The sequence below is a fragment of the Rattus rattus genome, chromosome 9 (genome assembly GCF_011064425.1).
Source record: "Rattus rattus isolate New Zealand chromosome 9, Rrattus_CSIRO_v1, whole genome shotgun sequence".
Classification (NCBI taxonomy): Eukaryota; Metazoa; Chordata; class Mammalia; order Rodentia; family Muridae; genus Rattus; species Rattus rattus.
Window position 1 is genome coordinate 50,299,162 of NC_046162.1, and position 24,223 is coordinate 50,323,384.

General features: G+C 48.3%; 2 protein-coding genes and 2 non-coding genes across 6 annotated transcripts in view; 2 read left to right on the forward strand and 2 right to left on the reverse strand.

Annotated features, from left to right (window-relative positions):
• Positions 1 to 32: 32 nt before the first annotated feature.
• On the reverse strand, positions 33 to 11,351 carry Inca1 (inhibitor of CDK, cyclin A1 interacting protein 1). The gene is made up of 7 exons (XM_032913147.1): positions 11,275 to 11,351; positions 7,674 to 7,758; positions 2,305 to 2,418; positions 2,063 to 2,102; positions 1,623 to 1,816; positions 728 to 887; positions 33 to 420 (listed from the first exon to the last, which is right to left on the reverse strand). The coding sequence occupies exons 2-7, from the start codon at positions 7,715 to 7,717 to the stop codon at positions 277 to 279; spliced, it is 696 nt and encodes a 231-aa protein (XP_032769038.1). The 5' UTR covers positions 7,718 to 7,758; positions 11,275 to 11,351; the 3' UTR covers positions 33 to 276.
• Positions 8,775 to 8,980, reverse strand: LOC116910758. Its single transcript, XR_004389269.1, has one exon. It is a non-coding gene; the product is annotated as a small nucleolar RNA U3 (small nucleolar RNA).
• Positions 11,352 to 11,512: 161 nt separating the features above from the next.
• Positions 11,513 to 24,223, forward strand: part of Kif1c (kinesin family member 1C) — a 29,872-nt gene continuing 17,161 nt past the window's right edge. The window contains exons 1-16 of one of the 3 annotated variants that reach the window (XM_032913148.1): positions 11,514 to 11,923; positions 13,670 to 13,789; positions 14,009 to 14,141; positions 14,525 to 14,601; positions 14,937 to 15,116; positions 15,732 to 15,797; positions 16,154 to 16,332; positions 16,425 to 16,536; positions 16,866 to 16,943; positions 17,087 to 17,152; positions 17,242 to 17,317; positions 17,881 to 17,959; positions 18,140 to 18,285; positions 19,700 to 19,869; positions 20,041 to 20,120; positions 20,212 to 20,287. In XM_032913148.1, coding sequence (XP_032769039.1) covers positions 14,036 to 14,141; positions 14,525 to 14,601; positions 14,937 to 15,116; positions 15,732 to 15,797; positions 16,154 to 16,332; positions 16,425 to 16,536; positions 16,866 to 16,943; positions 17,087 to 17,152; positions 17,242 to 17,317; positions 17,881 to 17,959; positions 18,140 to 18,285; positions 19,700 to 19,869; positions 20,041 to 20,120; positions 20,212 to 20,287 — 1,491 coding nt within the window. In that variant the 5' untranslated portion in view covers positions 11,514 to 11,923; positions 13,670 to 13,789; positions 14,009 to 14,035. Of the gene's footprint in view, positions 11,924 to 13,669; positions 13,790 to 14,008; positions 14,142 to 14,524; positions 14,602 to 14,936; positions 15,117 to 15,731; positions 15,798 to 16,153; positions 16,333 to 16,424; positions 16,537 to 16,865; positions 16,944 to 17,086; positions 17,153 to 17,241; positions 17,318 to 17,880; positions 17,960 to 18,139; positions 18,286 to 19,699; positions 19,870 to 20,040; positions 20,121 to 20,211; positions 20,288 to 24,223 lie in introns of all 3 variants that reach the window. The other 2 variants (XM_032913149.1, XM_032913150.1) reach the window with 2 other exon arrangements.
• On the forward strand, positions 19,139 to 19,242 carry LOC116910630. Its single transcript, XR_004389169.1, has one exon. It is a non-coding gene; the product is annotated as a U6 spliceosomal RNA (small nuclear RNA).

The following is a 24,223-nucleotide window of genomic DNA, read 5'->3' on the forward strand; positions in this document are numbered from 1 at the left end:
CCCTTCGATCATTATCTCGCGCAGAAAACAAGTCTACTTGGGGCTCTTTAATAACAGAACAGACAGAACACAAGACCAGGGTCTGGCCTAGAGAAAAACCGGGCTGTGAGTGGACCGAACAGTTGGATAGGAACTCAAGTGGGCTGTGAATGTCTACGCTATGGGATGGAGACAACAGTTAGGAGAGAGAAAACAACCGCCTTGAAGCCAGCAATGGGGAGTCTTGATGTTTGAATTGGTCTTGGGTCCTGTAGCTTGGGCCTGGATGATTTCCCACTACTCCTCAGACTCCAACTCCATCCTCTGGGGACTGTAAATAGGGTTCTTTCTGGCTGTAACAGTGCTGTAGGCCAGAGAGCTTAGCTGCCCAGAGGCGTAAGTCCCCTGCTGGCCTACAGGAGTCCAGGGAGACCAAAGCAGCTGTAGGTGAAAGAAATTGAGAGCAAGGTGGTAAAAAAAAAAGCAAGAATGGAAAAATAGGTCTCTCTCCAGAATTCTTTTTTTTTTTTTTCTTTTCTTTTTTTTCGGAGCTGGGGACCGAACCCAGGGCCTTGCGTCTCCAGAATTCTTAATTGCTAAACTCAGAACATACCCTCAAAAGCTCAGGTTCTCAACCACTCTTTGTTCTTAAATCCAGCTATCCGACTTTGCTCTTGGCTTCTGCCGCACCCGTTTGATTATGAATTGACTTCCTCCCTAACCTTACCAGGTTCCTCTCCAGTCATACCTGATCCCTGGGAGTGACAAAATAATTCTCTTCCTGTGGATAGGTTGCCCTCTCTTCTTCCACATCAAGGTATTTTGTAGTGCTGAGGAGTTCACAGCCCTCTTCAAACACTGGGAGTTCAGGTGTAGCCTCTGAGCTTCCCCACTGGGCCTTCTTCAGTCTGTGGAGACATTAGATTGAGGAGAGAAGTATCTGGAGGTCAGGCTTCCAGTCTCTCTCTTCCTCACACCCTGGTCTGAGGCATGGCTTGCTGAGACTCGCAGGTGCTACCATTTGACCTTCAATTCACCCCCTCCCTTTTTTTTTTCTTCACAGACAAGATTTTCAGTCCAGGGACCAAACAGCGACCCCCATTAACCCTAGTTCGATAATGTGCCTTCTCGTCATCATGGGCTGTTCCACTGCTTCCAGCTTCTATGACTTACGCCCTCAATTGCTTCTTTCCATATTATAGAAATCTTGTTTGAGGGTCAGCAAGATGACTTAGCAGATAAAGGTCACCAAGCCTGATGTCCTAAGTCAGGACCCAGATGATGGAAGAAGAGGGCCAATTCCCATAAATTGTCCTCTGACCTCCACACACATGTTGTGACATGCACTACACATGAATACACATAATTTAATGCAAAAAAATAAATTATACTCGAGTCACACCAAGGACACAGTTCATTGGCACAGTTCTAAGTGCCAATGAATTCTCTTTTTCTTTTTTTCTTTTTTTTTTTGGAGCTGAGGAACAAACCCAGGGCCTTGCGCTTGCTAGGCAAGTGCTCTACCACTGAGCTAAATCCCCAACCCCATGAATTCTCTTAAAGCTCTTAACTTTCTTTAGTTCAAACTGTCCAATCTCTGATCCCTGCTTGGCTCCCAGAGGCCCAACGCCATGCCTCCTTACTCATTGATGATTCCCTGGCGCCTCCTCAGGTCCTCCAGATGATAAGTAACTGCTCTAACACGGGCTGGAGTGCTTCCAAGTCCCTTTTGCATTCTTTCCAAATGCAGCTTCTTTCCCTTTCTTCTCCAAAGCTTCTCAGGAGGAGGGAGCCCCTCAAGAGGGTGCAGGCCAGGCTGGGAGCAACCAGTGGCCCTCTGTGTGAAAGAAGAATAGTTACTAAATTGGTAGACAGATGTTAGTTTCAGGGGAAATTGGGCCGAACTGGAGAATGTGGGGTCTTTGGAAGCTTAGGTGTGATCTAGAAAACAGGATGCTTGGTTTATAGTAAAAGCAGGGCCTGCTTAGTACACTGGTTGGGAAATACCAGAGAGAAATGGTAATAAGGATAGGAAGGCAGTGGGTACAGTTCTAACAGAAGGCGGAAAAGCAGTTGGTCCTACCAGAATTGGTGGAATGTACTGTTCTACCATCCAGTTGGAGCTGAGAAGAACAAAAACAGGAGCTGGAGTCAGAAAGGACACCCTGATAAATACCATTTCTCTTATAAACTCTCCAAATGTCCTGTTGGAGCTACAATTTCCACCAAGTAGTGTGAGATGGCTTCCAAACTAAGGATTTGTGACCATTAAAAACAGCATAGCCTCACCCTTCCACCTCCAGTTCCTGGGTTCTCTCTACTCACTTAGACCTTCGGCTGAGATTCTCCCAGAAGATCTCTCCATAAGGCTGAGGCATTGGTCTGCTCTTCTGGGAAGGCAGGCTGCAGGGTGAAGATCGGCTGACCACTCTGGAACACCTGAGAGAGAACAAGGTAGACTCTTGCCTGCATCAGCCCTTAAAGCAGTGGTTCTCAACCTGTGGGCCTCCACCCTTTTGGGAATGTCAAATGGTCCTTTCACAGGGGTCTCCTAAAACCACTGGCAAACACAGATACATATTATGATTCATAACAGTAGCAAATTTATAGTAATGAAGCAGCAATGAAAATAATCTTATGGTGGGGAGCCACCACAACATAAGGAGCTGTGTTAAAGGGTTGCAGCATTAGGAAGGGTGAGAACCACTGCCTTAGAGAATCTACTGACCCACCGGATTCAGAGGCAGTTCTTTCAATGGGATCATACAGCTGTTCACGTGCTTGCAAGCTATGTCTTTTCATTCATCCTCTCCTCTCTTCCTTTCCTTCCTCCCTCCCTCCCTTCCACTCCCTTCCACCTTTCTTTTGAGACAGGGTCTCACTATGAAGCTCTGGCTGGCCTGGAACTTGCTATATAGACTAGACTAGCCCCAAACTTAGAGATCTGCCTGTCTCTTCCTTCTGAGTGCTGGGATTAAAAGCATGAGTCATAATGCTTTCTCTCTCTCCTCTTTAAGACAGGGTCTCATGTATCCTAGGCTGGCCTCAAACTTGCTCTGTCACAGAGGATGACCTTGCACTTAAGATCCTCTTGCCTCACAGGGGAAGAAAGATGGTTCAGACGTTAAGAACACATGCTGCTTTTGCAGAGGACCCAAGTTCAAATCCCAGAACCTAGGCTTGGTGGCTCACAACTGCCCACCCAGATCTGTAATTCCAGACCTGTGGGACCCAACCCTCTTCTGGCTTCTGCAGGTACCTACATACATGTGCACATATACATGCAGATATACATAAATTAATAAAAAAAGTTTTAAAAAGATCTTCCTGCCTCTACATCCTGAATGCTAGGATTATAGGCATATGCCACTACACCTAGTTTTGTTTTTTTTTTTTAAAGATTTATTTATGTGAGTACACTGTAGCTGTCTTCAGACACACCAGAAGAGGGCATCAGCTGCTCATTACAGATGGTTGTGAGCCACCATGTGGTTGCTGGGAATTGAACTCAGGACCTCTGGAAGAGCAGTCAATGCTCTTAACCACTGAGCCATCTCTCCAGCCCTACACCTAGTTTTTAATGCAGTGCTGGGAATCAAACCCAGCGTTTCCTGAATTCTAAGAAAGCACTGTACTACCTAAGCTGTATCTAGCTGAGCTACAGCCATAGAGCCTTTTGCCCACTTAGCTAAAGAGGTTAACGAATCTGATTTGATTGGAGATAGGAGCTAGGGTGAGGGTGGAGATGGGCTATGGTTGAACCCTTAGAACTCACAGAATCTCAGCTGCTTCTAGTTCTCTCTCTTCCTCTCCCGTCCCCCTTTTTTGAGAGAGACTATCTGGCTGTTCTGGAACTCACTATGTAGACCAGGCTGACCTCAAACTTACTGTGATCTTCTTCCTACCTCTGCTTCCTGAGTGCTGGGATTAAAAGGCAAGTGGCACCATGCCCAGCCTGAATCTCAGCTTCTATATTTCATCAACAGAGAACATAATATTTAATGAGCAGAGTTGTTAAGAGGAAGGCTTTGGCTGCTTTGATGGACAGGGTTCCCTAAGTCAATGCAAGGGATCCAAGAAAGAGAAACTATGTTTACCCCTTAATGTGTCTTCTTCTGTATCTCAGAATACAGAATGTCCCTGTATGTAGGAAGGGTATATAGAGCTGTTTGACAACAGTGGTCATTACTTTCTTGTTCCCAGATTGAATGATACTTACTCTTCTAATTTTTTGTTGTTTTTGAGACATGATCTCACTATGTAGCTATGGCTGCCCTGGAACTTGCTATATAGACCAGGCTGGCTCTGAACTCACAAAAATCAATCTGCCTCTGTGTCTTGAGATTAAAGGCATGAGCCATCATGCCTGGCTTAATCTCCTGGTCATTAAGAAGTGAAATATTAGGGAGTGTTTTATATTTTCACCTCTGTTTGTCTTTAGGTAATCTCATTCACTTTCATGACTTTAAATATCTACAGTGTGCCAATAGTCCCAAATCTATTCAAGCCCTGGGTCCTCCGTAGGCTCCGCTCAACATCTCATCCTTCAATTTAATAAAAGATACACCTTATATACCTAGTAGCTGTGACCAAAATCCTGCTATATTTTCCCTGGCTTCCTATATCTAGTCTATTGGCCAATCCAGTGAGGTGTAAAACTAAACAATGTCCAAACCTGACCAGTGTTTCCATTTCCTTTTCATCATATGCAGATCATCTATCATCTTTTTCTTCCTGGACTATAGCAATGGTCTCTCTCTCTCTCTCTCTCTCTCTCTCTCTCTCTCTCTCTCTCCACACACACACACACACACACACACAAACACACACACACACCCCTATTCTTCTAAATGTTTTGAAATGTTAATTTATTTTTATTCCGTATTGTGTTTTACTTGTATATGTGTCTGTGTATCACATATGTAGAGTGCCCGCAGAACCCAGAAGTGTGTATCAGAGCCTCTGGAACTGAAGTTATGTCTTGTGTGTGCTGGGAACTAAACCTGGGTCTCTGGAAAAGCAACCAGTGCTGTTAATCTCTGAGACGTTTCACAAACCCCCATATTTTTTATTTTTTATGATGCATTTTTTATTTTATATGTATAGATATGCTGCTTGTATGTATGTCTGAGCACCACATTCGTGTAATGCCCACAGACACTGGAAGAGGGCATTCAATCCTCTAGACCTGGAGTGGCAGATGGTTTTTGGCTGCCATGTGGGTGTTGAGGACTGAACCCAGATCCTCTGCAAGAACAAGTGCTCTTAACTGCTGAGCCTTCTCTCCAGCCCCCGCTTCTATTCTTATTTCCTCTCCAGACGCTACTACACAGAGGAGGAGAACGTAATCTGTTCTTTCCTTTGCCTCTGCCTCCTGAATCCACTGATGCTTTTAAAGTGGTATGGCATTGGCTCAGTGGTTAAGAGCTTTTACTGCTCTTCTAGAGAACTGAGGTTCAGTTCCCACCAGCTCACAGCTGCCTGTTGACTTCAGCTTTAGGAGATCTAACACCCTCTGGTGCATGTGTGTAATCTCAGCACTTGGGAGATGATGACAGGAGGAGTTTAAAGTCATTTTGGCCTACATATTAAGTCTGAGGCTAGTCTAAACTGTCTCAGACCCCACTTCAAAAACAAACAAACAAGGGGGCTGGAGTTAGTGCTTGTTCAATTATGAGGACTGGAATTCAGCTCTCAGCATCCATGTAACAAGCTAAGTGTCCCTCATGCATTTGTAGCCCTACCTTGGAAGGGGCTGGATACAGTATTGCTGGGACTTGCTGGCTGGCTTCTACTCTGAGAAAATGTGAACTCCAGTCTCAGAGAGAGGGTGGGGGGGGAGAGAGAGAGAGAGAGAGAGAGAGAGAGAGAGAGAGAGAGAGAGAGAGAGACCCTGCATCAAGGGAATGTGGTTTGGCTAGAGAGACAGCTCAGTGGTTAAAAGCACTGTTGCTCTTACTGAGGACCCAGATTAGGTTCCCAGAACCCACATGGTACAAACATATACTGCCAAATTCTAACACACATAAACTTTAAAAAAGTTTCCCCAGTGGTGGCACATGTCTTTATTTCCAGCAGTCAGGAGGCAGAAGCAAGCAGATCTCAGTGAGTTCAAGGCCAGCCTGGTTTACATAGTGAGTTCCAGAGCTATATAGTGAGACCCCTGAAACAAAACAAACAAAACAGAAAAATAACCAACCAACCAACCAACCAACCAACAGCCAAACCAAACCAACCAAACAACAACAAATTTTTTAGAGAAGAACAGGCAGAGCGTGCTAGAGGATACTCCTCACCTTTAGGCACCCATGTGTACAATACTGGGGTACACACCTGTACATATATGTGTGTATAAACTCACAGACACATATAAATGTAATAAAAAAAATCTTTAAAAATTGAGAATTAGGAGGATGGATAGGTAAATAAAATTCCCTATAATGAAAATTATTTAATCTTCCTGAAAAGAATACATCAATTCATAACACTATTTCTCTAGTATATTTATTTGAAATTTTCCACAAAAAGAGGTTGAAGAAGGGCTGCAGAGATGGCTCAGCGGTTAAGAGCACTGACTGCTCTTCCAGAGGTCCTGAGTTCAAGTCCCAGCAACCACATGGTGGCTCACAACCATCTGTAATGAGATCTGATGCCTTCCTCTGGTGTTTCTGAAGACAGCTACAGTGTACTTATAAATAAATAGATAGATAGATAGATAGATAGATAGATAGATAGATAGATAGATTGATAGATAGTTGAAGGGAATAGGTGTGCTTGTTCATTGCTTAGCTTAAACTTTCTATCCATTCCCACCATCTTCAGAATGAAAATACAAAAGTTTGTCTAAGTTTGTCTATGAACTGGCTTTTTTGTTTAACTCCCTTAACTTTATTTACATTTTCTTCAGTTAACAAGTTTTAATTACATTGGCCTAACCTGTTACTAGAATATACCAAGTTTATTTCACTTCAAATTCACTCCTACACACTCGTTTTCTACAATGATCCTAACCTTTTATCTCCTGTTTTCCATTACTTTATACTTATGTATCTTTTTTGTGTAGTTCTCATAACTAGCTGTAATGATGTTTGTTATACATTCTGTCCTACCACTACCTCTGTGAGAGGAGGACCACTTCTTACTAACTGTTGAGTCCTCAATGCCTAATAGTTCCTAGACCATTACAGTGTTCAAAAACTGTCTGCCGGGGCTAGAGAGCTGGCTCATGGTTAAAAGTACCCATGCTGCTCATGAGTTCGTTTCTCAGCACCTTGTCAGCTGGCTCACACATTCTTTCTTTTTTTTTAAAGATGTATTTATTATAGATGAGTACACTGTAGCTGTCTTCAGACGCAGCAGAAGAGGGCATCAGATCCCATTACAGATGGTTGTGAGCCACCATGTGGTTGCTGGGATTTGAACTCAGGACTTCTGGAAGAGCAGTCAGTGCTCTTAACCACTGAGCCATCTCTCCAGCCCCACATTCTTTTACTCTAGCTCTACAGCCTTACAATCCTCTGGTCTCCATGGATGATTTAAAACCAAATAATAATGGAAGCCATTTGTTGAATAAATGAACATCAATCCCCTAAACCCAGGCACTGAAGGCTCATGCTCTTTTGTACTCCTGAGAAGAATTCAAGCATCTTCCCTCCCTCCCATCCTTGTCTTCCCACCCAGCAGGGAGGACTCACTTGGCAAAAGGAAGGATGCTGTCTCCATCTTCCTGACCCTGCATGACTGGACTTGGCTAGGTAGCAAGACTGGATCTCCTTGATGCTGGGAGGATAATGGATATGAATCATTCACTCATATAAAGGCTGTGGGGATCAGATTGAAAGGGGACTGAATATCCTGAACAAAAAAGGAGAGCTTAATAACTCTATGAGAGTCAATAGTGCTGTACTGTTAACTGAACATGTAAAGTTGGAGATAAAGACAGCAGGAAAGGTGGATGATGTCAAGGGAAAAATTTTCTGGAGCTCAAGGTATAGAGTAAATGAAGATCACAGACACAAGTTAAGTTGATTGTAACACAAGGTGGTGAAACTAAAGGCTGACAGGTGGAGACTGGAGGTGCAGAGACCTTTGGCAGTAATTGGAACAGAACTGGTAAGTGGGAAGAGAGAAGCAGAGGACTTCAGGATTGGTAATATATTGAGAATGAAAGGTTGGTGAAACTGTGGGAAAAATAACGACAAAGGAGAAGACAGCTGAGACCGTCTACACTTCCAGCAGTGGTTCTTAACTGGGAGGTTGCAATCCTTGTGGAGGTTGAATGACCCCTTCACAGGGGCCACCTAAGATCATAGGGAAACACAGATATTTATACTACGTTTATAACAGTTATGCAGTAGTATAAAAAATAATTTTATGGTTGGGGGTCACCATACTATGAAGAACTGTATTAAAGGGTCACAGATTAGGAAGGTTGAGGACCACTGCTCTACAGTAAAGTGAAAAGAGAAGTTACACAGAAACTTCTCGAGAAGGCTCTACCCATATTTGGGTGTATACAGTCCTTTTCCTAAGTTTTTCTTGTCTTCCTTTCAAGATTTACTTACTTTTATTTATGTGTGTGTTGTGAGCCTGTGTACGTTTATGTGTACCTTGTTTGGGCAGGAGCTGGAGAAGGGCAGAGCAACAAGTGCTCTTCTTAATCACTGAGTCAACTCTTCAGCCCCTTCTCTTTCTTGTGTAATGCCTTTGGTTAAATCTATTTTAAAATATCTTCTTAATAACCTCCAAATGTGGAACTGCAGAGATGGCTCGGCTCTCTCTTTTTTTTTTTTAAGACCACTCAGACTCCCTCTCACCCTCCGGAAGGAGAGAAGAACGATCATCAATGGCAAGAGGCAGCTGCACAGATGTAGCACCTAGAGCCGGCTTCACGCTCAGGAGGGGACGCTATGTCTCGTCCTCATGGTTTCGGGTGTTCCACACAGTCAGAGCAACTTCTCTAGTAATGAACTATAAAAATGATCCTTGAAAGTCTGGTCTTATGGCTCAGCTCTTAAGAGAACTTGTTGGTCTTGTGGAGGACCTCAGTTTGGTTCCCAGCACCCACAAGGTAGTTCCCAATCATCTGTAACTTCATCTGACACACTCTTCTGACCTCTGTGGGTACCAGGAGCACATATGGTGCATATGTGCACAGAAGAAAAACACACATAAAAATGAAATAAAACAATCTAAAATAAAATTTAAGAAGCCTTCCAACTTTTTTTTTTCCATCCAAACAAGACAAGAAAATAAAAGCTCAGTTGCACGGAGCCAGCATTAGAGACAAAGATGACTTCACAGCTAGCCAAGATGGGTAGGAAGCTAGCTGGTTAAGAATACTAGATATGGGGAAAGGCAGGGGTGTGTAATTATAGTAAAATATTAAAAAATATTAGATATGAGAGTTGGAGAGATGGCTCAGTGGTTAAGAGTGCTTGCTGCTCTTGGAGAAGACCTGTGTTAGGTTCCCAGCATACATGTCAGGTGGCTACATCTGATGTCCTTTTCTGACCTCCACAAGCACCTGAATACACCCGCATGCACAAACATGAGCACATGTGTAATTAAGACTAATTTTTCCCTCCTGGAGCTGCGGACCGAACCCAGGGCCTTGCACTTGCTAGGCAAGCGCTCTACCACTGAGCTAAATCCCCAACCCCAAGACTAATTTTTTTTCTTTTTTGAGATACAGTTTCTCTGTGTAGCCCTGTCTGTCCCAGAACTGGCTCTGTAGACCAGGCTGGCCTCAAACTCACAGAGATCCTCCTGCTCTGTCTCCCTAGTGCTGGAATTAAAGGCATGTGCCACCACAGCCCAGCTTAAAAATACAATCTTAAAAAATATGGGGTTGGGGATTTAGCTCAGTGGTAGAGTGCTTGCCTAGCAAGCGCAAGGCCCTGGGTTCGGTCCCCAGCTCCGAAAAAAAGAAAAAAGAAAAAAATATATATATACTAGATGGACCAATGGCTAAAATTGCTTGTTGCCCCACCCTGATGACCTAAATTCGGTCTCTGGATCTGACCGCTACACATGCGCATTTGCACATGCATACACATGAAACACAAAAATAAATACTTAATTCTTTTTAAAGAACACTAGAAAAGCCCAGAAAAATGAAATTAAATAAATGAACAAATACTAGGTAAAAGCCAGGAGTGATGGTACAGGCTTGTAATCCCAAAGGCTCAGGAGGCTTATGCTTGAGTTTTGAGGCCACACTGGTTTAAAACAGCAAGCTTTTGTCTAAAATGAAACAAATAAAAAAGCCAGGGAAGCAATAGAACTGTAGTTTAGTGGTAGAAAAGTTTGCAGGCATGCCCAAGGCTCTGGGACCCTAAACAATAAACTACCGGGTTAGTTGGGAGGCATGTTGGCTGGCATAAAGAACAAACAAAATCTGCAAACAACCAAAACCAAAACAATCAGAGAATGTTACAAGCAAAGGTTATCCAAAGAGTGAGCTAGGCATAGTTTTGCAATCCTTTGACCTCAGCATTCAGGAGGCTAACACAAGATTGAGAGTTTAAGACCAGCTTGGTGGGTATGGGTTACAAAGAGAGATCACAAAATAAAACCAAGGGCAGCTAAACTGAGCTGAGAAATGTTGAAGAAGGTTAAAGGCAAAAGGAGTATCTTGAAGTTTCGGATGGGATAGAGTTGGGCTGAAAGGGTGTGTGAGATCTAAAATGGGTATCCTGAATGTGCAGGGGATCTAGAACTAAGGGAGCAATTAGGAATTAAGAGGTCTTCGGATGACTGGGCATGAGCGGGGAACCTAGCTCTAAGGGGCTGGACAGGTTTAAGGTGGCCAGACAGAATCGACAGTTGACCAAGGGATAGTCAAGACCTTGGCAGAAAGACACAGCTGAGAGGGTGAATGGGTATCTGAAAGGTGACTGAGGAGGCTGGTGTTGGGGTAACCTTCCTGTGAGGGAAGGACCGGGCCTGAGGGTGTGCATTGGGCCTAAAGGGGCCTAGGAGACCTCCGGCAGGAAGACTGAGGTCCACAGCCAAATCTTTGGCAATAGGCAGGAAGGCAAAATTGGAGTGGTGAAGTAGTAGCCCATGCTTAAGGACATGGGCAGACCAGGCTGGGCGGGCAGGGGTCTCCTTCCCCAGTCCTGAGAAGGCAACTGCGGCCTAAGAGGACACCTGAGCCTGAGGGGGCTGACTGGGGCTGACTGGGGCTGACACGGGTTGAGGCGGCGGTCCGGGAGTCAAACAAGAAGGCTATCTGGGAAGAGAGGGTCCGAGCGGCTATGTCGGCGACGTCTCTGCATTTGGCCCCATCACCTGAGGCAACTGTGAAGCGAATTCTGGAACCTCAAGTCGGGCAAGAAGGAGTGGCTCTGCAGTGACCCGGGTCGCCCCACTTGCCTGGCTCGCCTGAAGGCCGGGCCTGAGTGGACTGCCTCCTGGGCGTGGTCTGCCAACAAGCCCCGCCTCCTAGGCGCGCCTCTGACGGCGACGACGTGCGCGGCTCCGACCTGAGTCCCTTTCAGGGTCCGCCCCCACCTTTCCCGGCTCCTCAGGAGCGCTACTTTTCCCACGTTCTGAGGATTTGCTTTCCCTGAGTGTCCGCAGCTCAGTTTCCTTTGTCTCTGTCCGGTGAGCCCTACTGTCAGAGTGCACTGCCCCTTTAACTAGAGTGGCCGGATAGCTCTTTCCCGGGACAGCGCGTGCCCGCCTGCCCGTCCCCGCGCGCGCCCGTCCGTCCGTCCCCGCCCCTCGCTCCCGCCCCAGCTCGCGCTGCCCGGGCGGGCGCCAGCCGCTGGCGCCGCTTCTGCTGCCGCCCCCGGGGCGCGATCCGCCGCCCGCCGCCCGGGGACCCGGCGAGGGGCGGGGGCAGCCCCGAACTGGCCCCAGGTCTCTCCCTAGCCGGTCATAGACATCCCAGAAAGTTTGTCCCTTTGCTCTCTGCCGGGAGTCCTGCCGCGAGGAGGTGAGAGCCGGTGGGGGGCAGGGAGGGGACGCCCGCGGAGGAATGCGCTGTGGGGCGGGGAGCCGGGGTTCCGAGGTCCCGATTGCACGACCCGGCCGGGCGGGCTAGGCGCGAGAGCTCGGATCATGTGCTATTTATCCCGCTGAGGCGCAGAGAGGTGCCAGGCCCCGGGCAGCCGTCGGTTGGCTGGACTGGAGGACCGGGAGCTCATGGCCGCCCAGAGAGGACAGGCGGGGGCCTGTTGGAGACCTGCCAGTGGGCAAGGTGCAGGTGACCCGAGACCCCCTTTCGGGTCGGTCGGCCCCACCCTTGCGGCGGCCTCCTCCCCAGTGCGCCCTTAAAGCAGTACCTGCAGACTCTGCACCTACTCCCTATTTCTTTACCCCGCTTTACCCTATTCTTGCCACTCAATTCCCTGTTTTCTTAGCTTCGGACCGAGTCACATTGACTGTGCACCCTGGTGTCCTTCCCTCCCCTAGTCAGGGTTTTGGGGGTCAGGGCTAGTCTTCCTGAGCCAGTCTCTGTGATTTCGGCTACTCCCTTCCTGTGGTGGGATAAACCCAGTCCCTTCACCCCTCCCCTGCTCAGCCTAGGAAGGCTGGTGAGGCGAGGCCCAACTTAGCATGACAGAAGTTGGCGGTCTTTGGGGACTACAGGTGGGAGTGTGGCATCGTTGAACTCTTTTCTTAAGTCTTCACCCTGCTATCCGTGGGCGTGGGCTGCTCCGACTCTCCTCCCAGGGTGTGGGCACCCGGATCACCCACATTCCTAGGCTGGCGCTTTCCCCAGTGGACGCCATAGCAGTAGCCCCAGGTTGGGTTTAGGACCAACCTGTTTCCTTTTCCCTTGGCATCCTTTTCAGGAAGCCCCTCTTCTTGTGTGCAGCGCCCCCCACCCCCTCAAAGATACAGGTATTCTGGGTCTCCCTGTGTGGAGTCCTGGGGGTTGATACTATGCATACGGGATGACCCCACCCTCCCCTGCCCATTGTCCTGGATCCTGAGGAGGAAGTACTGGGGGCTGGGCAAGGGGTTTGGGGATCACAAGCAGGTCCTGTGGATCCGTGTTACTGGCTGTTCTCTAGCCCTTGGACTTTGCCTGTCAGTAGAGGCCCCTGCCTCATATGGGGGGTTGACAGCTCAATGTGAGAATTGCTGACCCCGGAGAAGAATTACAGATTCTGGTTTTATGATTTTTTTCTTTCTTTTCTTTTCTTTTCTTTCTTTCTTTCTTTTTTTTTTTTCCTTGTCTTCTCTTAACTGTTTTCTGGGTTTCCAGTTTGTGCTTTGGCCCCAGAACCCTCTCTCCCTGTCTTCTCAATATCTCTGTGTCTCTCCTTCCTTTTCTCCTGCCATTCCTTTCTTTATAGCATGACCTCAATCTCGTCTCTTGTCTGATTCCTCTCCTTTTCTTGGTGCCTGTAACTTTCTGTCCCTCCTCTTCCCTTCCTGCCACCCTCAGCATCTCTGCCCATGTGTTCTTCCATCTGAACCACCCTCTGTCCAATCTGTGTTTCACTCTCTCTCTCCCTCTCCTCTAACTGAACGCTCAGTACACTTGCAAGTAACTAGGAATAAAAATATCACTGTGTCTGCCCTTGAATTCACATTGCGTTCAGCCACTCCAGAGGGGCAGCTTCCCCTTAACTTCCCTAACACATCCCTCTCCCTTGCCCTCTAAACACAGAACCCCCAGACAGACCTTTGAGCTACAGGTGCCTCCTGACTACTCTTCCCCCACAATCAGGGTTTCCCTTACAGCCTTGCTGGTGTGGCCAGGCCCCAAGTGTAGGATGGGGCTTCCCATACGAGGGCCGGTGGCAGCCAGAACTGATACAGCCCCGCTGATCTGGGGCCAGGACACCAGGTAACTCTGGGGTGATGGCCCAAGTCCCTGCAGACTGGGGTCTGGTTGGGGAGAGAGAGGCAGGAATCTTTTGGGGAGTGGTGTTTGGGAGGAAGGCCAGGAGAGCAGCAACTGAGGGGATGGCTACCTCGTTGGGATGGAGTGTGGAGACCTGGTCTCCAGAAGCAGGAGGCAGAGTTTTCCCAGTGGCTTTGACCACCCTTTCTTTCTGTCCTCCAGCTGAGGAGGGCAGGAGATTCTGAAGCCATGGCTGGTGCCTCCGTGAAAGTGGCAGTGAGGGTTCGGCCCTTTAATGCCCGTGAGACCAGCCAGGATGCCAAGTGTGTGGTCAGCATGCAGGGCAACACCACCTGTGAGTGAATCCAGAGGCCTAGCTGGGCCATCAGAGGGGAGGCCAGGCCTGCTGGCTTGTCCCGGGAGGAAGGCCATGCTGGGCATAGAGCATGTGCTAGCTGGAAGGGGGGGGGGCAGACTGGCCTTTCCATGTTCCTGTCCCTGGGAGGGGGAATGTTGGCCAGCAGTCCTCCATTGCCCAATCCAGGGAGGCAGCTCAGTGGGGGCGGGTCCTGTGAAGCCAAAATTAGCTTTGATGGCTGGAGGGGGTGGGGATTATTAAAGGGAAGAAATGAGTTAGGAGAGAGGTGGGGAGTGGGATCCTGAATCCTCAGGGCTGATGGGAAAGTGGGCAGAAGTTGAAAGTGTTTGACCTTGGCTTTTCTTTCTTTGTTTTCTCAGCCATCATTAATCCCAAACAGAGCAAGGATGCCCCCAAAAGCTTCACCTTCGACTATTCTTACTGGTCACATACTTCGGTGAGGTGGTTGGGGCTAGAGAAATAGCTTAGCCATAGGAGACAGGGGGTTTGGGTCCTGAGAAGTGGGGGTATTGCTGGGAAATATCCAGGAGACTGGATTGGGAGACTTCCACCTCTGGGTGGAGTGAGTACTCTTGAGTTGTGTTTAGGACCTAGAGGAGCAATAGGGTTTGTCTGAGTAATCAGGACCAGCATCGGGCTGGATCAGAACCTGGGAGGATGGTGAGGATGGTGTAGTCAGGGTGAGGGCATACACCCTGGGTAATTCCAGCGGTCAGGATGTTCCGGCCATAGACACCAACTCATCCAGGGCTCCTCCCTCATTTTACCCAGGCGGAGGACCCGCAGTTTGCATCTCAACAGCAGGTGTATCGAGACATAGGAGAGGAGATGCTGCTGCACGCCTTTGAAGGCTACAACGTGTGCATCTTTGCCTACGGGCAGACGGGGGCTGGCAAGTCCTACACCATGATGGGGCGGCAGGAACCGGGGCAGCAGGGCATTGTACCTCAGGTACATGCTGGGACCTAACCGGGCAGCCAGGGGAGGAACATCCTCAGTTACCACAGGGGGAGAAGGATTATGAGCCTCGACCTGGCTGTCTGGGGCTGTTTGTGATGGGAAATGTGATGGGATATAAGGCTTGGCTGCAACCTAACACCCAGGGCCCTTCTGGGAGAGAGGCTTTGCACCCACCAGGACAACAAGGCTCCGTGAGAAGAGCCAAGGTGTTAGCATTGCAGGAGCCCTGGCTTTGTTGGTCACTGCTGTTTTACTTTGCTTTGTACTGTTTTTAGTGCATTTCCCCTGTGGGCTTCTGTATTGCAGACTGTGTTAACTGTAGTTGTGAGTAACAGAGTTGTCTATAATTCTCTGTGGCTATGAACTATAGTGGCCTTGTACTAGACTACAGTCCAGGATACATGGGTTTGCATCCTAGTGGGATGAATACTAGCTTGTGACTCTAGGCATATGTGAAATTTGAGAGATTGTTTGCCTATCTATAAAATGGAACTGACTACTCCCTTGGGGCTGTGGAAAGGGTCATTTTCATTTGGGACAAGGTCTGGCCTGGGGCTGGGAGCTGCAGGTATGCCATGACCATAGCTTTTCTGTGTCCCCTGCCAGCTCTGCGAGGACCTCTTCTCTCGAGTTAATGTGAACCAGAGTGCTCAACTTTCCTACTCTGTGGAGGTAAGCCCCAGTTTTGGTGCAGGCAGGCAGGCAGGCAGGAAGCCTGGTGCCCGGGGCAAGAATGTAGGAATGTAGATTTAGACTGAGGTCTGTCTCTGGAGTCAGCTTGGGACCTCATTCTGGTACTGCTGGTGACTAACCTGACCTGTGACTTTAGGCATTGATTTCGGCTTGTAACTCCTGAGTATGTGCCTCTATGGGATGCTTATGATTCGACTCACTCCCCTGGCTGGAGAGAGACTCACTGGACCAGCATATTCTTGCTTGCTATATCTGAGTTGCCGTAGAGCTTAGGATTAGTTTCCCAGCGGCGTCACTAATAGCTCCCTCACTTCCTAGCCGCTTTTTCCACTCAGGTGAGCTATATGGAGATCTATTGCGAACGAGTACGAGACCTCTTGAACCCCAAGAGTCGGGGCTCTCTGCGGGTACGGGAGCACCCCATCCTAGGCCCATATGTGCAAGACCTGTCTAAGTTGGCTGTGACTTCCTATGCAGACATTGCTGACCTCATGGACTGTGGAAATAAGGCAAGGTGAGGTGGACTTACCTGGGAGTGGGAAGGAAGGGAGACAAAATTGTGAGGTGGAGGAGCTGGAAGCCTCTGACTTTTCCTTTCAACTCCAGAACTGTGGCTGCCACCAACATGAACGAGACCAGCAGCCGCTCCCACGCTGTCTTTACTATCGTCTTTACCCAGCGCTCCCATGACCAGCTTACTGGACTGGATTCAGAAAAGGTAGTGACAGAGGTGGCTGGTGCATTCACTGCCCCACAGGTGGTGCCTCCTCGGGGCTTCCACAGTCCCCTCTACCTCCTGCCAGATAGTGTGTCCTTAAAGGGCCTCAGGCAGGGCTCCAGTCCCACTGTGTCCCGTGCTGTAAGTGAATACATGAAGACACGGATGAGTGACTAACTCCTCACTCTTGTGTCATCTGTTTTCCTGTGTCTCCCCCTGAGTTTTTCTAGCCTATGCTAAACACCCCAATTGCTGCTGGCTATTCCACTATTCGCCTTACCATCCCCTGACCATCCCAGCCACAACCTGCTTCTTTCCCCCAACCCCAGGTCAGTAAGATCAGCTTGGTGGACCTTGCCGGGAGCGAGCGGGCCGACTCCTCAGGGGCTCGGGGCATGCGTCTGAAGGTGAGGATGGGTAGAAGCCTTAGAGGCTGTGTAGGGAGGGAGGCTGCTGATCATCCCCTAGGACCCTTGCTGGCAAAGCAGAGGGCACGTGGATCTGATTGGTAGGGGAAGGTCTCAATTCCACATTCCTTGTCCTTTCTCAGGAAGGTGCAAACATCAATAAGTCCCTGACTACTCTAGGGAAGGTGATCTCAGCCCTGGCAGATTTGGTAAGTCTTGAGGGTTGGGAAGAGAAAAGTCTCAGGAAGACAAGGCATGGACTGACTCACCCTGATACTGTCCCCTTTTTATCCTTCAGCAATCGAAGAAGCGGAAGTCGGACTTCATCCCTTACAGAGACTCTGTGCTTACCTGGCTACTCAAGGAGAATTTGGGTGAGGGACACCTTCTCCTCTTTGCTAACCCTGTCATCACCCATCTGATAGAATCTTGCCACCTTTAGACTCTATAATGTAGTCAGTGTTGTCCCACCGTTCCTCCCCCTGACTGAGGGTTTGTCCTCTAAGGAAGTTACCTATGCTGATTCACAGCATCACACTGCTAAACCAGAGGCCTCCCTGAACTGTTTGCTCCTGACCGCAAATTCTGCTGAGTTCATCTCCTTCCCTCAGGCCTCTGAGTGCTCACAGATACCTGACAGTTCCCTGACCTCACCTTCCCCTACATTTCTGGACCTCATGGAATTCTCAACTTTAGCTTGCCTCATATGTTGGCCTCTCAGACCTTTGTCCTGGGGCACTCTTGCTTTATAACTCAATCTGACTTTGTTTGTTTGTTTGTTTGTTTGTTTGTTAGTTTGCAAGGTATCCCAGGCTGGCCCTGACCTCTGTCCCCCGGCTCCCACCTCCCGAGTCCTGGGATTGTAGTCTTGCAATAGCTCACCCAGTCCAGTCTGACCTTTCTTCGGCTCCAGCTCACCCATAGTTTCCTTTCGTAGGTGGGAACTCGCGCACAGCAATGATTGCAGCCCTGAGTCCCGCTGACATCAATTACGAGGAGACACTCAGCACTCTCAGGTGGGGTTTCAGCTTTGGTAGCATAGCCAAGGTACCAGGAGCTCTGAGGCTGGTTAGTCATAAGCGAGGGAGAGCCTCTAGCCCTGTCACAATGTCCTGAGATCTGGGAAGAAGAGAAGCAAGATAGACAGCAAGCTTCTCCTGGACCTGCCTTCCTTACTTTTACCCTTCCTTGCCCAGGTACGCAGACCGCACCAAACAGATCCGATGCAATGCTGTCATCAATGAGGACCCCAATGCCCGGCTTATCCGGGAGCTGCAGGAGGAGGTGGCCCGGTTGCGGGAACTGCTGATGGCTCAGGGGCTTTCAGCCTCTGCTCTAGGAGGTAGGGCTATGCTACACACACTCACTATCCTCTTGCAGAGAAGGCCTGCTTGCTCACCCTGTCTCTCTTTCTCTACCTTTGCTCAGTCCTGGAACGTGTGAAGGCCCGTTCTCCATTAAACCCTTTGCGTGTTCAGTGACATGGACACATATCTGGAGAAGCCATTTATATCTTTTGAAATTCTGAAGCTGGGACAGATTTAGTTTCTCAGGGAGACTCAAGACAGGCTTCTAGAACTAATAAAATGGCAGGTACAAGGAATGTATAGCAAATCATGAATGTATGATTCACATGGAAATGTAGAAGACACTTCAGTATGTGTCTTAGAGAAATTCTTGTAAAATGACAAGTTTTTCTTTTCTTTCTTTGTTTTGGTTTTGGGCCTCACTGTATGAAGCCTTGCCCCTTCTGTAGTTTAGTGGTTCTCAACTTCCTGAGGCTGTGACCCTTTAATACAGTTCCTTGTGTTGTGGTGACCCCCAGCCATAAAATTATTTCATGTCTATAATTTTCCTTCTATTATGAATCATAATGTAAATACTTGATATACAGTATATCTGAAATGCAACTCCAAAGGGGTCACAACCCACAGGCTGAGAACCACCACTGCTGGAGTCCCTCCTATCACGGGCTGTAAAGTGCTGAAATTATAGGTTGTTTTAAGACAAGGTCTCATGTAGTCAAGGTTACCACGCACCCACTATCCTCTTGCCTCAGACCTCCAAGTGTTAGGATTATAGGCATTTGTCCCTGTGCCTGCGAACATAGCATTTCAATGAACTGTAGCGGGAATAGTCAACAAGATGGTCTTTAAATGTAGTGCTCAGCCTCACTGGTAAGCATTAATGCCCATGTGCTCACTTGGGCAGCACAGATACCAAAATTAGAACAATGCAGAGATTAGCCTGGCCCCTGTGCAAGGATGACACTCAAATTCATGCAGCTTCCAAATTTTAAAAGGAAAACAAAACTACCAAAAAAAAAAAAAAAAAAAGGAATTAATGTCTATGGGAAGATATGTAATCCATGTTAACTGGATCGAGTTCACACTCTGTTCAGTGTCAGGGTCCATTGCGCCAAGGATAGAGTGCTGGGGGCACCGTGGAAAGACCGAGAAACTTTTTGGGATGAGAAGGAGATGGAGTAGATAAGTTGTCTTGCTAAAGGAAAGTGGATGGCATCTTATCTTAGGAGTGGACTGTGAAAAGCTAGGCGCACACGATGGCAGGAGACCTCAGGCAAGAGCGAGGCTCTCCATCCCCGGGGCCTCAGCTGCTGTCATCGCCGACAAGGAGGGCCATCTCCCTGGTGGCAAGTTGTCCAGATGACTTCTGCAGTTCTCTGTGTCTTTCTTGGCCTTCTCATCTCCGGTCAGTTCTGTCTTAGCCTCCTCTTCTCCCTTTCTCCCTTCCAGGTCTAAAGGTGGAAGAGGGGAGTCCTGGAGGTGTTCTGCCCGCTGCATCATCTCCCCCTGCCCCAGCTTCACCCTCATCTCCTCCTCCACATAACGGCGAGCTGGAGCCGTCATTTTCACCCAGTGCTGAGCCCCAGATTGGGCCTGAGGAGGCCATGGAGAGGCTGCAGGTAGGTAGGAAGGGAAGCTAGAACTGGCAAGGGGTGGCAGCCTGGGCACTGTTCCAACTTTCTTTCTTCAAAACCAAGGCCGAAGTGTAGAAAGGAATCTCAAGTGTACGGTGGTCTTTGTGGTAGGTGTTGGTCCTGACCTTTGCTTTCTGTCTATCGTAATGCCTGCAGGAAACAGAGAAAATTATAGCTGAGCTGAATGAGACTTGGGAGGAGAAGCTTCGTAAGACAGAAGCTCTGAGGATGGAGAGGTATGAGGGGCCAGGGCTGCCAGGGCACCTTTGCACGGTAAGATATGGCTGGCAATGATAAGGTTGACATTTGCCTTTCCCTTGCTTGCAGAGAAGCATTGCTGGCTGAGATGGGCGTGGCTGTCCGGGAGGATGGCGGTACTGTGGGTGTCTTCTCTCCAAAAAAGGTGTGTGAGGGGTTGGGCAAAGAGGCCTAGAGAGCTCTCTGGATGCCTGGAGAAGAGGGTTGGATGTGGTATGATGGAAGTCTTAACCTAATTCTCGGCTTCTATGCCTCTCACTTGGCCCTTTGTTATCTCCTTTCCATTCCTCACAGTCTGTGTTGTGTGGCCATCTCAGGCAGTCAGCTGGAGAGTTCCATGCTTGGTAAATGTTTGTAGCCAACCTCTGTAGGTCCATTAAAGACGACAGTACCTATCCTTTATGGACTGCAAAGCTCTGTCAAACCTAGCTTTTTACATACACGTGTGTAAGAGTCCTCTCAGACTCAGTCTCAGGATTCACTTGGAGAATGGCTTCTCAGGAGAGGAGAGGAGCTGGGAAAGCATTGGTGCATAAGCTGTCTGCTTGAAAAGTTAACTTAAAAAGCTAACTAGGGAAGATGACTGGAAAAGAGATGGAGGAGAGATGACAGGAGCAGGAGGGTTGGTCTTCAGCAGAAGCATCCCTGTGGCCTAGAGAAGCAGCCGCCGCTTAGGAAGCGGCTTAGAGTGCATCTTTCTTAGGAAGGCAGTTTGCAATATGGAGCTGGAGAAAGAGACAAGGCTTGGGTAGAGAGAGGTCGTGATAACGTGAGGCTAAGCAATGCAAAGTGTGTTAGGCAACATGAGACGTGCTGCCAGACGGCAGGTAGGTGCTCCGTAGAACTCTGAGGAGGAAGGAAGCAAGACCAGTGTGGTCAGGCCCACCCGGGAACAGAATAATACTTAAAACACTTCCCCAGGTGCCATAAGACTGGCCGCAGAAAGTCAGCATAGCTGCCAGGCGTGGTGGTGCATGCCTAAATCCCAGCAGGATTGGGTGGCAGAGGTTGGAGGAACTGAAGGTCAGGGGAGCCTGGGCTCTGGTGGATTTAAAGTTATGTGAGCTTTATAATGAGATTCTGTCTCAAAAAAATAAAGGTTGCCAGGGTGTGGTGATGCATGTCTTATCCCAGCACTCTGAGCTCAAAGATAGTCTGGTCTGTGTAGTGAGATTCAGAGCCATATAGGAGACCATGTCTCCTAAAAGGAGCTCTAGTTCAGTGGTAGCGTGTTGCCCATTCTCAAGGTCCTGGGTTAAATTCTCAGCAAGAAAGAGGAGAGAGGTAGAGATTCGGGGGCTGGGGTGGGAGACTTACAATCAAAACCAAGGCAGCGCAGCTGGGTGTACACAGATGGAGGGATGATGCAGAAGGCAGTTTGAGCAGAGCAGGAACTTCCAGTCCCACCAGGGAACCAGCCTGGCCTGTCTGGGACATAGTACAGAGTAGGCTAGGATCAGGCCCTGAGTCAGACGTACTGCTCTGGCTAGTCAGTTAGAGGTTCCACAAAGAGGAACCTACCTGGTTCTGGGTAGGCCGCAGGAAAGAGGCCTACTTTATTTTGTGATGTCAAGAGCATCTAGAAAATTCAGCAAGCAGGAATCACTGAACCTTTAGTTACACATTTGTATGCACACATAACATTACTCTCTAGTTTTTGAGATTTACTTATTTTTTATGTGTTACTGATGTTTCACCTGCATCATGTCTATGTGTACACCATGAGCATTTAGTGCCTGAAGAGTTCAGAACAGGACGTTGGGTCCCCCGGAACAGGAGTTACAGAAGGTTATGAATAGCCATGTGGTGCAGGGAGCAGAGCCCTGAAGAGCAGTCAGCGCTCTTAACAGCTGAGCCATCTCTCCAGCCACACTCATTACCTCATTCTTTTTTCTTTGTCTTTTTTTTTTAATTCAGTTTACATCCTGATTGCTGTCCCCACCTCCTGGTCCCCCACCTCTTCGTCCTCCCTCCCCTCCTCTAAGATCGGGGACACCCCCCCTTCTTTTTTTATTGCATTATTTGTGTGTCTGTGTATGGTATGTGCACACGCACACGCATGGGCACCATGTGTGGTGATCAGAGGACAGCTTGCAGGAGTGGATTCTCACCTTGCACTGTGTGGGTTCTGGGAATTGAACTTAGATTGTTGGACTTGGCGGCACGCATCTTCACTTGCTAAGCCATCTTGTTGCTCCCACGCTACCCCTTCAATTACAAGCTTTTTATTATTGTGTGTGGGCGCGCACAAAATGTGTGTTAGGGCATGCGCACCACCATGCTTTTGTGCAGGTGCAGGTCAGTGACGGCTTCGACATCTGTTCTCTCCTCCCAGCTTTACGTGGTGCTCTCGTTTCATTTCTGTTGGTGTCCTAAGGCACCCTGACCAGATGCCACATAGGCAAGGGAAGGGTTAATCCAGCCTACACTTCCCAGTTCTAGTGTAAGTCAGGCAGGAACCCACGGTCCACACATCACATCCACAGTGAGGAGCAGAGAGGACATAATGCCTCGCTTGGGTTGCTGCTTGCATCTGTCCGTCTTCTGTCTGTCTGCAGGGTCTGCTGCCACAGTGAGCCAGAACTCCCTACATCAGTTAGCAATCAAGACTGACCCTCACAGACTCGTCCACAGGCTGGTCTGACCTGGATAATCCTCATTCACATTCTCTTTGTAGGATTCTGGCTTGTGTCAAGTTGACAGTAACCAGTACGCCTGGGTTCAGGGGATGGGACTCCAGTTGCCAGTCTTGGGTGGCAAGCAGCTTTACCCACTGAGCCATCTTGCTGGCCCCAGCTTCAGTCTTTTAACAGTAGTGTTTGCATACCTTTCCATTTCAAACGTTGTCTTGTTTTTTGTTTTTGTTTTGTTTTTTTCATGGAGCCAGGATATTTTGCTGAATGAGGGCAGTGTCTTTAGTGAGTTTCTACTGGCGGGCATTTAATTTTTTTTTTTTCACATTCTCTGATACCGTAAATGGTGCTACAATGGATAATCTTGCAAATAGGTGTTAAAAATTAGGCATGGTGGGGTTGGGGATTTAGCTCAGTGGTAGAGCACTTGCCTAGCAAGCACAAGGCCCTGGGTTCGGTCCCCAGCTCTGAAAAAAAGAAAAAAAAAAAAATTAGGCGTGGCAGATGGTATATGCCCATAATCTCAGCACTCCGAAGGCCAAGGCAGGAGAATTGCCAGAAGTTTCAGATCAGCTGGGGTTACACAGACCTCACCCCCCAACCTCAAAACAAAAGATTGTCACCTGTAACAGTAGACGCTTAGAAGTAGGTAGAGTAAAACAATAGCTTTTAATTTTTATTTAATAAAATTAGTTATTTTTCAAAACAAAGTTTCTCTATGTAGCCCTAGCTGTCTTAGAACTCTGTAGACCAGGCTGGCCTTGAACTCAGATCCGCCTTCCAAAGGCATATGCCACTACTGCCTAGCTTGGTTTTATTTATTTATTTATTTTTTTGGAGCTGGGGACCGAACCCAGGGCCTTGCGCTTGCTAGGCAAGCACTCTACCACTGAGCTAAATCCCCAACCCCGGTTTTATTTTTTAAGGTAAGGTCTCACCATGTTGCCTTGGCTAGCCTGAAACTTCTTATATAGACCAGGCTGGCTTTGAAGTCACAGAAATCTACCTGCCTCTGTCTCCTGGATACTGGGATTAAAAATGGGCGCCATTGTCCTTGCTCTTTTATTTTTGTTTATTTTGTTTTTAAAGTGCCAGGGACTGAACCTATGACGTGTGTGTGTGTGTGTGTGTGTGTGTGTAGACCAGACATTGCCTCTCTGTGTGTGTGTGTGTGTGTGTGTGTGTGTGTGTGTGTGTTTGGAGGCCAGACATTGCCGTCTTTCTCAATCTCTTCTCCACCTTATTTTTTTGAGACAAAGCCTCTGGGTAGATGTGGAGCTCACTGATTAATTAGACAGTCTGGCCAGGCGTCCCCAGAATCCATCTGTCTCTATCTCAGCAGTGCTGGCATCATGGGCACATGCTGCTGGCCCTGGTTGTCCACGGTTGTTGGAGATCTTTGTGCCTGCATGGCGAGTGGTTTACTGATTAATCCATGACCCTCCCTC

Coding starts and splice junctions, on each gene's coding strand:
- Inca1 (XM_032913147.1), bottom strand. CDS start 7,717: ATGCAGGGTCAGGAAGATGGAGACAGCATCCTTCCTTTTGCCAA. Junction 2,103..2,304: donor AATCTCAGCCGAAGGTCTAA/GTGAGTAGAGAG, acceptor TGTTCTTCTCAG/CTCCAACTGGATGGTAGAAC. Junction 421..727: donor TTGTCACTCCCAGGGATCAG/GTATGACTGGAG, acceptor TTTCACCTACAG/CTGCTTTGGTCTCCCTGGAC.